Source organism: Larus michahellis, chromosome 3, assembly GCF_964199755.1.
Source record: "Larus michahellis chromosome 3, bLarMic1.1, whole genome shotgun sequence".
Taxonomy (NCBI): domain Eukaryota; kingdom Metazoa; phylum Chordata; class Aves; order Charadriiformes; family Laridae; genus Larus; species Larus michahellis.
The window spans coordinates 132,222,925-132,237,398 of record NC_133898.1 but is presented as its reverse complement, the minus strand read 5'-3'; the positions used below and the strand labels follow the sequence as shown (position 1 = coordinate 132,237,398).

The 14,474-nt window shown below is 45.1% G+C and overlaps 1 protein-coding gene across 3 annotated transcripts in view; it reads left to right on the top strand.

The window, feature by feature from the left end:
- ZNF512 (zinc finger protein 512) overlaps positions 1–14,474 on the top strand; it is a 26,472-nt gene extending 11,998 nt beyond the window's left edge. For all 3 annotated transcript variants that reach the window (XM_074582387.1, XM_074582388.1, XM_074582386.1), the window contains 9 exons: positions 999–1,123; positions 1,491–1,577; positions 2,837–2,935; positions 8,373–8,540; positions 9,156–9,350; positions 10,040–10,141; positions 11,226–11,288; positions 11,773–11,871; positions 12,353–14,474. In XM_074582387.1, the coding sequence (XP_074438488.1) occupies positions 999–1,123; positions 1,491–1,577; positions 2,837–2,935; positions 8,373–8,540; positions 9,156–9,350; positions 10,040–10,141; positions 11,226–11,288; positions 11,773–11,871; positions 12,353–12,652 (1,238 nt within the window). In that variant the 3' untranslated portion in view covers positions 12,653–14,474. The remainder of the gene's footprint in view (positions 1–998; positions 1,124–1,490; positions 1,578–2,836; positions 2,936–8,372; positions 8,541–9,155; positions 9,351–10,039; positions 10,142–11,225; positions 11,289–11,772; positions 11,872–12,352) is intronic.

Sequence of the window (14,474 nt, the reverse complement as noted above, 5' to 3'; positions counted from 1 at the left end):
ACTTTTTGAACCGAGGAAAAGCCTGTTAAAATAGTTGCACTATAAAACTTATAAAAATATTTATACCTTTTTACTCAGCAGAATATGTTTGCAGGAAAAACTCTGTAGCTGTTGCTGCCAAATCACCTCTTCTGGTAGCCAGAGACCCAAGCTGTCCATCTTAGAAAAATAACATTAGCCTTAACTCAACAGGTGGAATGACTTGGTATGTGTAGCTCACAGCACTCATCAAATACCCCAGTTTTCCGTCAAGTGCTGTTTCATTCACAACCTTTTCCCCCGGTCACCTGGGGAGGGACAACCCTTGCCTGTTATTACCGGGCAAAGAGGAAAGCCTTTAGGTCTCTTTATAAGAATTCAAGCAGATGGCTGCTAAGCCACTTTCTTCCCATAACCCATTTCAATAATTTATAATCCTTGTGGATTATGCCAAGGTTTTGCTTGGCGTTTCAAAAAGAGGCCAGGAACTGGAAACCGTGTCACACAGAGTACTTTTCCCTGGCTGTCGAGTGACTTGGCCTGGTGGTGCAGCTTTGCTCACTTTCAGTGCCAAAAGTGCTGGCTAGTACAAGTGGAGTTCTAAAGATTTGTTTAGTAGAAACGAACCATGGGCTTTGTCTGAAACTGTTCAGTCACATCTGTGACTACTTTTACTGTGGAAACCCTTTTGCTGAAAGAAAAGTTTGCTCTGCATGCTAAAGTAACTGTGTAATTAAAATGAATGAATGAAAAATCTCTGCTGAACAAGTGGAAGAACACTCCTCACGAGGGGATGGTAGGATTAAAGAGTTTTTATAAAATGATCTCCCAAAAGGAGTGGTATGTGCCTTTTCACATTACACATTAAAGCTGCGAATGAGCTAAACCTGTTAAAGTGTAGCTGGACATGAGTTTGGTAGCATGTGATCTCTTTCCTTCTAGAATTCATTGTGCACATCAAAGTGGGGGAAAAAAGAGATCATGTTTGCAGTTCTGCTCCATACCTTTTGTTTTGACAGGTAGTATGGAAGAGCGATGGTCTTTGGAAATTCAGGACAAGGGCCGAGTTACCTGTCCAACATGCCGGGCTGTGGTGAGAAAGACTGTAGAAGGACTGAAGAAACATATGGTAAATTGCAGGCAGGTAAGAACATGAGAGATGAGCCATTCAACTTACTGGTAGAAATGCCTGCACACTGTTTTGCGTTGCATTTAAAACCAGTTTCATCTCATCATCATGTCTCTAAGCAAGAGTCCTTTATACATCTGTAAGAGGCTGCACTTGGTGCTTCTTGCTTAGCCTTTTGCTGAAGATTTGGGGTAGTGAACAAAGATGTAGCTATTTCACTGTTCCCCTAAGTTTTAGCTGCCATAAAATCTCTTCTGTTCTTAATGGGCAAGTTACCAAGCCCAAATAAAATGTTCTGCTCCCCTACTCCTTTCCCCCAAAGAGTTTCCCGCTGCTTTGGTTAAGTTGTAGTTACAAGCACAATGTCCTTGTTTATTTCTAGAAAATGTTCACGTGTCATCACTGTGGGAAGCAGCTGAAGTCTTTAGGAGGGATGAAATACCATGTCATGGCAGACCATAACAATCAGGTAACACAACTACTGTGCATTTAAAAATCCTACAGGCAAGACAGTCTTTTGTTCCTTCCCTGACGTACACAGAAACAGAACATGGTATGTCTTTTCAAATGTTGCAGTTGTTTAAATGTTGCCTACCTATTCTTTTTCTTGTGAGATTTGACATCTGAAAAAACAGTAGAATGTTACCTGAGATGGTAGGCACGCTACATGCTAGAAAGAAGGGGTGAATTCCTGTTTAGGCTGGTCACACATAAAAGGCATTCTTGATGAGAAAAAAAATTGCATCACTGCAACTGTAATTGCTCTTTAGGCTGCAATTTTCAGTCCTGTGCTAGAAAGTAGTTTTTCTACATCCAGAGCAGACTAGATTTCAGTTCTTTACAAGTCCAGAGGTAAAAAAGCAGAAGCAACAGTTTAGTTCTTGTCTCTATTTACTGTAAAGATACTAATGCTGCAATCGACTTTTCTTCTTGCTATTACTTTAAAGTTGTGTACTCCTGTTGTAGTTGTGAAGAATTAGAACTTTTGGAAAGGTCATTCGGAAGTTTGTGTAAGGTTTAGATAATTCGTGGCTGTTACTTCTTACATAGCTCCCAGTACTGTGACTTCTGAACAGACAGCCAAACTAGTAAATTAAACAGGCCAGGAATCATCTTCTGGCCCTGAGGAATGGGTCTGTCACTTAGTTCTAACTTTTTATTCAGTCTAGGTATAATGTTATTGTAAGGTAGTGTAGGAAATAATATATAACAACCACTGGAGGGAGAATAGAGAAGAACTTGAACTGTAGTTTAGTATAGATGAATAACCATTACAGGCAGTTAGTCTGCTTAGCTTTAGTTAGGCTAAGTGGAAATGGTAGGACCAGTAAACGTTAAAAGATGCATGACAGAGATGAGTAAGCACCTTCCACAGGCAGAGGGGGAGAAAAGTAATTATGGAAATACATACCCTTGTCCTTCCCAGCAGCTGTAGTTTGGGACCATTTCTTACCAAGGTTTTGTTCATAGATAGCCATCTCAATGTTAAAACTCTTCTGTTCAAAGTGGTTTTCAGGCAGTTTACTCCTTTTAAAGATAATTCAGTTGTTCTGGGATACAGACAGTGATCATCGTATTAGATACACTTCTATAAAATTGTAAGTTGCAGTGATTTAATTATTTTAGAAGCTTTCCTTCAGTAGTGTGTTGAGTAGTGAATTCCGTATGAGAAGAACTGTAAATGCTGAGCATCCTGTGTTTTTCTTTCACCTTTCTACTGTGCTTTAGCCAGTTGTGAAGGAGGGAGGAGAAGTGGATGAGCAGCTTGAGCGAGACCGCCTTCGGAAGGTTTTGAAGTTTATGGGAAAACTAAAGTGTACGAGGGAGGTAAGCTGCATTGTGCTAAGTATCCTGAACTAAACAGCAGCAGATGCATGAACGTAAAATATTATGAGGGTTCTGCTGGGCATGCTTTGGTGCTAGCCAAGGCTGGATTTGTTTCAAGATCCTAGCTATGCTTTTAAGATGGTATCATAGAACCACAGAATGGTTTGGATTGGAAGGGACCTCCAAAGGTCATCTAGTCCAACCCTTCTGCAGTAAGCAAGGACATCTTCAACCAGACCAAGTTGCTCAGAGCCCCCTCCAACCTGACCTGGAATGTTTCCAGGGATGGGGCATCTGGACCTCTCTGGGCAACCTGAGCCAGTGTTTCAAAACCCTCATTGTAAAACATTTCTTCCGTATATCTAGCCTGAGTCTGCCCTCTTTTACTTTAAAACTATTGTCCTTGTCCTATCCCAGGCATGGTTTAAAACCACCCATTGTCCTGTTGCAACAGGCCCTATTAAAAAGTTTGTTCTCTTCCTTCTTGTAAGACCCCTTTAAGTACTGAAAGGCCACAATAAGGTCTCCCTGAAGCGTTCTCTTCTTCATGCTGAACACCCCCAAGTTTCTCAGCCTTTCCTCATAGGAGGGGTGTTCCATCTCTCTGATCTTTTTTGTGGCCCTCCTCTGGACCCACTCCAACAGGTCCATGTCTCTCCTGTACTGAGGACTCAAGAGCTGGACGCAGCACTGCAGGTGGGGCTGCACCAGAGCGGAGCAGAGAGGCAGAATCCCCTCCCTCGACCTGCTGGCCACACTTCTTTTGATGCAGCCCAGGATACTGTTGGCTTTCTGGGCTGCAAGTGCACATTGCCAGCTCGTGTTCAGTTTTTCATCCCATCCACCAGTACCTCCCAAGTCCTTCTCGGCAGGGCTGCTCTCGATCCCTTCATCCTGCAGCCTGTGTTGATACTGGGGGTTGCCCCGACCCATATACAGGACCTTGCACTTGACCTTGTTGAACCTCAGGAGAGGTCCTCAGGAGAGGAGAGAACCTCTCTCCTCCTGAGAGAACCTCAGGAGGGCCCCATGGGGCCCACTTCTCAAGCTTGTCCAGGTCCCTCTGAATGGCATCCTGTCCCTCAGGCGTGTCAACCACACCACTCAGCTTGGTGTCATCTGCAAATTTGCTGAGGGTACACTCGGTCCCACTGCCTTATATCATTGATGGAGATATTAAACAATGCTGGTCCTGATACAGACCTCTGAGGGACACCACTCATCACTGATCTTCCAGACATTGAGCCATTGACCACTGCTCTCTGGATGCAACCATTCAGCCAATTCCTTATCCACCACGTCGTCTATCCATCAAATCCATATCTCTCTATTTTAGAGAGAAGGATGTTGTGGGGGACCGTGTCAAAAGCCTTACAGAAGTCCAGATAGATAACATCCGTACCTCTTCCCTTGTCCACTAACATAGTCACTCCATCAAACAAGGCCACGAGGTTGGGTCAGGCAGGACCTGCCCTTTGTGAAGCCACGCTGTCTGTCTCAAATCACCTCCCTATCCTCCATGTGCCTTAACATAGCTTCTAGGAGGATCTGTTCCATGGTCTTCACAGGCACAGAGGTGAGGCCGCCAGGTCAGTAGTTCCCAGGGTCCTCCTTTCTACCCTTTTTAAAAATGGGTGCAATGTTTCCCTTTTTCCAGTCATTAGGAACATTACCTGACTGCCATGATTTTTCTAATACCACAGAGAGTGGCTTGGCAACTACATCAGCCAATTCCCTCAGGACTCTGGGATGCATCTCATCAGGTCCCACTGACTTCTGTATGTTCAGGTTCCTCAGGTGGTCTCAAGCCTGATCTTCACTGACAGTGTGAAGGACTTTGCTCCCCCAGTCCTTGCCTTGAGGTCTGATCTGTTGTTACCAGTTTGCCAGTCGTGTTCATTGGGGAGGGTGCACTTTCCTTGACCTTCCTTTTCTGGCTGACATACCTATAGTAGCCCTTATTATTATTCTTCATGTCCCTTGCCAAGTTCAGCTCCAGCTGTGCCTTGGCCTTTCTGACCCCATCCCTACATAGCCAGGCAGCGTCCCTACACTCTTCCCAGGATACCTGTCCCTGCTTCCACTGCCTGTGTATTTCCTTCTTGCTTTTTAGTTTGACCAGCCATGGTCAACTCAGTAGATCTCAACTCAGCCATGCTGGTCTCTTGCCTTCCTTTCCTGATTTCTTACACATGAGGATTGAGACCTCTTGTGCTCTGTGGAAAGCATATTTGAATACCTGCCAGCTCTGTTCTTCTCCCTTGTCCCTGAGGGCAGTTTTCCAGGGGGTCCTATTGACTAAATCCTTGAACAGCTGCAAATTAGCTTTCCTAAAATTCTGGGTCCTGACTTTATTCTTTGCCTGACCCATATCCCTCAGGACTGCAAACTCCACCAGTGCATGATCGGTGCAGCCCAGGCTGCCTCCAATCTGGACATCACCAATTAGCTTACTTGCTTTGCTGACCAACAGGTCCAGTAACACCTCCCTTCTGGTAGAGCTGTCTGTTACCTGGCTGAAGAAGTTATCCCTGATGCACTCCAGGAGTCTCCTGGATTGCCTACAGCTCACCGTACTACTTTTCTAGCAGGTGTTGGGGTGGCTGAAGTTCCCCAGCAGAACTGCGAGCCTGCAAATGTGATGCCTTCTGCAGCTGGAGTAAGAAGGCTTCGTTAATAGGTTCCTCTTGATTGTGTGGCCTGCAGTAAACTCCAACCACAAGGTTCCCTTTATTGCCTCAGTCTTTAATTCTTACCCATAAGCTTTCAACCTGCTTGTGGCTATTCTTCAGAGACAGTTCTTCACACTCTATTCCATTTCTTGATGTAGAGGGCAATGCCTCTGCCCCTCCTTCCTTGCCTGTCCCTTCTGAACAGCCTGTAGCCATCAATAGCAGTGCTCGAGTCATGAGATTCATCCCACCAAGTTTCAGCAATGGCAACTACGTCATAACTTTGTAGCAGCACAGTGGCTTCCAACTTCTCCGGTTTGTTACCCATGCTGTGTGCATTAGTGTAGAGACACTTCAGCTGGGTTGTTGGCTGTGTCACCTTTTTAGAGGAACACACAATATTACTGGTTGTCGTGGTTTTGTCTGGATTGTCAGAACGATAGATGGCCCTGCCCCCCACTCAGAGAGGAGAGGAAGAGATAAGGAGATTTAAGAGTTTAGAAAAAGAACTAAACTACTTTAATGAAAATAATAATAAATAAGAAAATAGTAAATAATAATAGAATAATAAAAATTAAAGGAAAAAAGTATACAATATCTACAAAACCGTATCCAGCTCCCAGGATGACGATCGCGTCACCAGCAGATACAGGGAAAGTCACAGACTGGAGTCAGGGACAGACAGGAGCTGAATTCCGGAACTAGAGTCAGGAATGCTCAGATCAGGATCAAAGGCAGATGAACAGACAGGGTCCTCCTTAGACATCAGCCATTGAAGAACAAAGTAAGCCAGAGCCGCCTTGCCCCTTTGATCCCTCAGCTTTTACACTGAGCGTGGTGCAGATGGGATGGAATACCCTGTTGGTCAGTTTGGGGTCCCCTGTCCCATCTACTCCTCCCTGCAGGTGGGACCCCTCTACGCTTCTCCGCTTCCGACCCTTTAATGGGGCAAACAGCGAAGTTAGCTGACCTTGGTTGTTATAGCAATAAGTAGAAGCAAGAGCCTCTGTGCATACCGTTCCTTGGTATAATCAGGTCTTATCACTCTGAGAGTGAACAGTTTCTGAACAATGTGCTGTTAATTTCAGACTTTAGTCAGTTAGAAGAGGCCCAGCTAAAAAGTAAAATTACAAATCAGAAAATTGATTCTGTTTTACCTCAAACCAGGACACTGGTGTTTCCTGTTGTCTCCTGTTACCTCAGGAGCCCCTGCCTCGTCTTTATACGACTTCAAATGTGCTCCAGTGTACCCAGCATGTCTCCGAGCAACAGGCTGGGGGCCCTTGATAGCACTCCGTCCCTCAAACGTTGGCATGTCGTCCCATGGCTTGTCACGGGTGAGCCTGATGTTACCGCCTTCCCCTTTCAAGTGTAGTAGTCTCTTGAGGGACTTTGGTGGGATGCTGTCTTACCAAGAAAGCATCAGGATGCCTGGAGAATTTCCTCTAAACACTTGTGAAGCACTAAGCATGGAGAATTAATTTTGGAATGACAGATGCTTGTTTAGAACCTCATGACTAAACGAAGTAGGAGTCTGGTGAACATAAACTAGCTCAACTAGAAGTTTTTAGGGCTTCACACATAACTCATCAGGTGACATTCTCCTGCTTTCAGTTACTGTCTGATCCTCATTTGAACTCTTTTAGAGAGGATAACTAGGGTGATTAAAGTGGAGTTTTTATTTTTGATTACAGTTTTTTTTAAATGGCTTCTTTAAACTAAATGTGTAAAGGTAGATTCAGTAAAGGCGTGACTTTATAATGCATTCAGTGGAAGATGTCAGGGAGGAAGAAGTTAAAGGATAACCGTTTTACTTTGCAACAGTATTATAAACTGTTCACAGAATTACACAATTGGTAAGGCTGGAAGGGAACTTCTGAGGTCATCTAGTTCAACCCCAGCGCTCAAGCAGGGTCAGCTAGAGCTCTTTGAGTATTTCATCTGTTGGTGTCTTCAAGGGGGATTGAGAGGACACTGGATTGTTTCTTGTGTGCACCAGAAGTATTTTATTAATGTGTACTTCTGCTTTTTCCTTAGTTGTTTGTGATAGCTGGGAAGATGTTTTTATGTGTAATTAATTGTGTGAGTTTGTCTGTGGTTTTTGAAAATCTTGAGATTGGCCACAGCTAGAGAAGGGGATGGAGAGCAGATGGATACATATAAGAACGTTAAAAACTTGCTGATGCAAAACATGGCCTGATCAAACAGGCCATGTTTGATTTGGCCTGTTTCCTGCTCAGTATCAAGTTGATCACTGAATTCAGGATGAGGAGACATTCTAGTAAGTGACATCCTCAGGAACCATAGTGGTTTTTGTTGTCCTCTGCTGCAGCGTCCTAGGAATAGCTGAAAGTTTTATTTACCATCACCCTAATATCTCTGCATTCTAGAGATTTTGACCAGCCAACCAAGTATAAAACCTTCCTCTCTTTCTGCCCAGCTCCTCCTTTTCTATCTGAAAAATCTTTCCATTTTGTGCATCCTTATATAACATCTTGCTTCTTCATTTCATATATTGAAATTTTCTGTTGCCCACTGCCTGCAAAGAAGTTCTAAGAAACAGCTTCTCCCAGTTGCAGCCAATTCTTTGTCCCAGATTTTCTCTGTCTGAATAGACTAACATTAAAGTTTACTATGTGATTGTCTCTGATCTGGCAGGAAAAGTCGTATTGCTTTGGTCGGAAAACTATGGATTTTGTACACAGTGGTTTTGTGATCGCTTGGGGAGTGTTTTTCTTCCATGCATTTTTCTTCTGCATTGACAGGGCTGCACAGGCAGCTTCACTAGCATAATGGGATACCTATATCATGTTAAAAAATGTGGGAAGGCTGCTTCTGAGCTGGAGAAAATGGCTATGAAGTGCCATCACTGTGGAAAAGCATACAGATCAAAGGCAGGACTTGTCTACCATCTCCGATCTAAGCATGGGCCGGTAAGTGCAAATTGCCATAGTTATCAGGATAGTGTGGTGGTACTTCAGCCATTCGGACTTGAGGCACGTGTAGGTTTTTGTCTGCTGCTTGGGTGGGTAATTAGGGATAGCAAATCTTTGCGTTTTTCTGTCTCTCTGGAGTATTCTGTCCTTGATACTTTGCCTCTAACAACAGCTGTTGCTGTTCTGTGACTGGGATGAAGTTTTCAATAAGTCACCATTGCAGCAGTAAACTTTCCCCAGCCTGACTTTTGCTGCATGGAAGAATGATGCTAACATGTATAACTTCAGATGCTTTTCTTTGCTCTTAAAAGAGTCAACATGGAGCAGAACAGACAGTACTATGCTTGTTGTCCATGATCGTTTTCTGGCAAATGATGTGATATCCTTTCAAGACCAGTGGCTGCATGACACTCTCTGCTTGACCCTTACTGCTGTGACCCCCCTGGGTACATCTGGGGGTCTGTCTCGCTGGTGGGATGCACTTCTGTCCTATGTATGTGACAGTGAAATGCAGCTGCAGCAGCATTTTTGTGAGGCATTTATTCACAGTATTTAGTGTAACTGAAGTAGGAGCTGGTGAAGGAGGCACACCTTTTTTGGCCTTCATTGCAGGTCACTTTCCTCCATGAGGAGAGGAGAACAGAGAGCCTGAAGAAAATAAAACGGGAGCCAAATAATGCAGGCAGAGTTCAGAGGAGATCTGCAAAGGTGGCCATCTACTATCTCCATGAGCTAGCTGGAGAAGAGCTGGCCAAAGAGTGGCCCAAGAGAAAAGTTCTGCAGGACTTGATTCCAGATGACCGGAAGGTACGAGGCCTTAAAAACGCTGTACAGGGTTTGAGTCTTTTCTTCACATCAGACGAGTCTTGCACTGGCATCCACCCAGTGTTGCCAGTGTTTAGTGGCCTGTGGAAAGCAATATTGAAGAAGTAATATCTTGTGGGAGGGGTCAGGTTTTGCTCCTCTGGTCTTAGATTACAGTATTGCTACAGTAGCAATTGCTGTGGTGTAAGTATTTTATCCAGGCAGGCTATAATGACTTTCAGGTCCTATTGCTGTAATTTTCAGTGGGCACAAGTAACGAAGGCAGTTATAGGCAGTATGTTGCTCACAGGTCATAGGCTGCACATCACTGCTACCATGCAGTGATATTTCGTATTTTTTCAGGCTTCAGAGTTTCCAAGAGCATCTTTTAGGCTGTAAGGGAAACCCAAGAGAAAAGGATGATTTATGCTTCTAATGGGACAAGTACATCTAGAGGAATTGTTCTAGTCAAAGTTATGGGAAGTTTTGGATTCTGGTATTGTGGGAGTTTTCCAGATTCAGTTATGTAGAGAGTCAGTGAGATGGGAAAAGATTGGTTATTAAGAGTTTGTCCGTTAAAATAGGAGAAGAAATACCACTTCTGTGTCTCAGCCTGGGAGAGGAAGGGACATACTTGGCACTATGCGTAGCCAACATTGTTTCCAGCTTTCAATTCCATCTCTTTATCTCAGCTGAAATATACTCGTCCTGGACTGCCCACGTTTAGTCAAGATGTGCTGTGCAAATGGAAAACGGAGATAAAGATGTACCGAAGAGTCCACTGCCCAAATCAGGTAATCCTTAAGTGTTTCTGAAGCCTCAAGGGGGACAGTTTTCGTCTGTACGAGCCAACAGCTTTCCACAGCCTTGAAACTGCAGTTTGTCTCTCTGAGGGAGACAAATTCTGCTCCATCTCAGTATGGTTGGTTAGTGTAACCAAGACCCTGCTTGGACTGTTGCTTTAGGGACGATCCCGCTGGGGATGTGTTTGTCCACTTCAGAGCCAGTAACTTGGTGTCAGACTGGTACAACTTTCACATCCAGCTGGGAGCTAGTCCATTTGAAAGTTTGAGCAGTGGAAAAATGACAGGCCCCTGCTTGTCCAGCAGTGTACTGAATGTAATTATAGAAGAATGGAGGAGTAGAGATGGAAATGTAAGAGTAGAGGGACTTTGTCTGGCACAGCGCTTGAGGTTTTTTTTTTGAAAGCTGGAAATGGGCTACAGAAGACATGCATGGCACAGTCATCCTGGTCTAGGGATGCTTATGCACGTGCACTTAATTTCTTACAATCCCACATAGCAGTCACCAGTCAGATCCAGTGAGAAGAAATGGCCTCATTGGTGGAAACTATGGTAAGTGTGATGCACGTGATGCACACTGCTGGATAGCCGAGGGTCAGTGGTGGCTTCCATCTGGGTTTGGTGTAGAGACAATGCCTTCCCCCTGCCCTACATCACCCCCAGCACTCTCTCCGCAGTTTTCAGACTTGCGTCATTTCCGAGTATAAGAATTGCAACATAACGTTGTATATGGAACTGTCCCCAGAAAGCAACTGTCCTATTTCACTGACCAGTAACCCAGAAGCATGTGTTGCACCTACCTCCTGTTTCGGGTCTGGGCTGTTGGCTGAGCATGATGTAGTATCCCGAGACGGATGCCTAAAGCTCCACATGGGGTGGGCCTGTAAAGTGGCCTCTGACTGAGACCGTTGATGTCAGATGCGGTACTTCTGCTCTGTGCCACCAGATGCACGAGCAGGGCAGACCCCTCTTATCCCTTTTGGAATTGTCTTCCAGACAGTAAGACTTTCTTGTGTAGGAAGAAGTGATTTCTTACTGGTGTTTTGCTGACATGCACGTTTTTTTACTGTTTCAGGGTTGTGAATCTGTATATGGCAGTGTCTCAGGACTCAAATCTCACCTTGGCACGTGTACTTTGGTTCGTAGCCTTCTGTACTCATTATCTTTTATACTAATAGCCTGACTGTCGCTGTCCGTCAGATATCTTCTTATTCAAGCTTTTGTCCTGACATCTGCTAATCCGCGTTCCTCACAGTTTGAGTGCTTCCTTATGTGCTAATGGGGCTGCCATTGCAAACACTGCTTGAGGCAAGGAGAGGAACCATCTTAATGGCACGCATTTTAATGAAATTGCAGTCCTACCTTTAGATTCACAGCTACAAGAGCATTTTTTCCAGGTACAGTGCTGGAGACACTGTAACATCGCGCAGAGCAGTCCTGTGCTTTGTGGGCGTAACTGGTCAATAATGTCAGTGTTCCTGTAGCTAAAGCATTGTCTGGTATGAGTAAGAGTTTCTGCTTCTTACTGCTGGGTTATGTCTGAGCAAAATTAAAATATAATATATAGGTGTATCAGCCTTCTAGGTAGCAATTGGTGATGGATTTTTTTGTTTTGGTGCCAGGGTGACTTTGTTGCTGGTAAATACAAGTGTCTCCTGTGTGAGAAGGAGTTCATGTCAGAGAGTGGGGTCAAGTATCACATCAACTCCATGCATGCTGAGGTAAGGCAGGCAGAATGGAAGTCCTCGAACCCCAGATTGATGGAGGTGGGGAGGGTGTCTTGGGAAGGAAATGATGCATGCTTGCCCTGTTTTATTTTTGCCTTGCTCACTGCTGGGAATGGGATCCTGAACTCGAGTGGCCTTCGATTTGCTTAAGCATAGCTGGTCCTATGTGTTGGTCTGGGGAGCAAGTGTTGTGTCATGTCACATGTCTTGTCCCAAGCTGCTGCTGCTCAGTTTGGCTCTTCAGCATTTCCCGTGCCTTTAGCCAGGCAATTGCCAAATCAAATCTGAATCCTCTGAGGCAGAGTGACACTTGAGGAGGAACATCGAAGAACAGAGCTTTGTTAGGCAGCTGCCTTTCCAGATCGCACGTTTCAGGAAACCCTTGTCCCACAAGGCAGCTTTATTATAAGCACTGATAGGCTTTATATGGTATTTCCACCATCGGTACCAACCTGTTGCCTTCTAAACCCTCCAGGATTGGTTTGATGTGAATACGACTACCACCAAAAGCTTTGAGAAGCTAATGAAAATCCGGCAAAGAGAAGAGCAGAGGAAGCAACGGAAGAAACGTCCTTTGACCCGGGGCAAAAAGAAGAGAACTGGGATGCTGGCTACCAAGAAGGTCCCCACTGCAGGAGTTGAAAAAATGAGGAGAAGTAAGAGAGGTCGTCCACGACGGGTGGACAATGAGAGTGTGAGTAGTGAGGAGAGGGAGCCCCAAGTTGCACAGAGAGACGAATTTCCAAAAAACAGCCGCAAGCGAGGCCGGAAGTAAAAACCCTACAAGAAGAGGAGGAGTAATCCTAAAGCTTTTCAGTTACAAGCCCCACTTCTGTCTGGCTCATAACCCACAGCACTAATACAAGCAACTGAATGTCTTTTGGACTGTGACTCCATTCGACTTGGTGACCTTGATTTTGAAACTTGCCTCTGGTCCATTGTGAGAGACTTCAAACCAAAGCTGTGGTACACAGGCTGCCCCTCCTGGTGTAGTTCCCTTGGACAGTGGCACTAGTGGTGTACCCAGTGTAGTTCTTGTTCTGGTTACAGTCTCAGTTTGGGTCACATTAGTTCCTTGTTTAGTGGTTTCCAGTACAGCAGCTGTCTGTTTTGTCATCTTCCTCTGATGGGTGAGATCAGGGTTCTTTTTTAGCAGTTCTCCCTATAAGGGACTGATTAGCCCAGTGTTTAAGTCTCTTTAAGGGGGGAATCCTTTCTTGCACAGTACGCACACAAACTAAACAGCACTGTGCAGAATACAAAGGCTTTAGCTTGCCCTGTAACTGTCCTGTCTGTTGTCAGCAAGGCTGCCACAGAAGAGCAAATACCTTCCTAGCATGTGCTCCAGTCTCTTGCACAAGGCACTGTCTACTTCATACACTGATGTTTAGGCTCAGCACCAGACAGTAGCACCTGAGCTCTGGTCTGCTTGGAAGTGATGGGACATCATTGTTGCCCGTGTCAGGACCCCAGTATACCCCCAACATCTGTATTCTGTAGCACTGGGCATTGAATGTATGTAGAGGGTCTTCCAGCCCAGTGAGGAATAAATGCTCTCCAGCCTTTTGGAGATTCACTGGCCTCTCAGAGACCCCCCCAGTAGCTAATGTAATAAGATGGCGTTTGTGGGCTCTCTGAAGACCGTTTGTTTCAGACTCGCTTGGGAAACAAACTTGCTGCAAGACAGCGCATACCTACAAAAGCAGTCTTGCTATTGCTGAAACCCAGGTTCCATTGGCCTGCCTTGCTGGTGTGTTGTTCTTTGTCATGCCCACGCTCCCATAGTGTCCTTTTTTCTGCACTGTAGACGCCACCTTTGTTGTCTTCTTTCACCTGTTTCTTTTCAATACTGCTTCGTTTCTGTGAATGACGTATATTGGCAGTGACTTCCATGTGTGGAAAAGGTTAAAAGAAGAGGGTTCATTATTTTAAGTCACGTGTTGGCATGAACTCTGGATTATAGGGAGTATCTTCTTGTGTTCCATAAATGCAGCAAATATCATAGAAGCTAGTACGAAGCCGCAGCACAGGCAGTCCTACTCTGTCTTTCAGAGGATGGGTTCTCCAGAATTTCTTATCCAAAGACCCACTGTATGAGGAAGTTGCAAAATTGCAGTTTTGCAGGCAAGAAAATAGGCAGCTGGCTCCACGTTACCTCCCTGTGAATTCTCACTATCTAGCAAAGTCGCCGGTGCTGAAATTCACAGGGAAGCCGTTGCAGTGCCTGGTGAACAGGTGAGTTTATACATAGGTGTTATTACCAGAATAATCACGTTGGCCCGGGCAGTGGGAAGCGTTGGGTGGCCAGGGTGTTCTCCAGAACTGTCTGTCTCATGTAATAAGCAAAGCACACCCCAGCTGAGCATGGTCTGTCTGTCATGGGGGTTAACACCTGCGTGGTAGTGAGGCAACGTGCAGTACTCCATGGTGATCTACGTGCAGTAGTCACGCTGCCTTTTGGAACCAGCTGTCACTGGATGCAGTGCTGCGCTGAAGGTATAAATACGTGGACTTCTGTGCAGGGTGTATTAAGGTTTGCGGTAAGAGGGGCAAGATCAGAAGACAACAAAATAAAATGTCACCAGTGCGCGAATGTG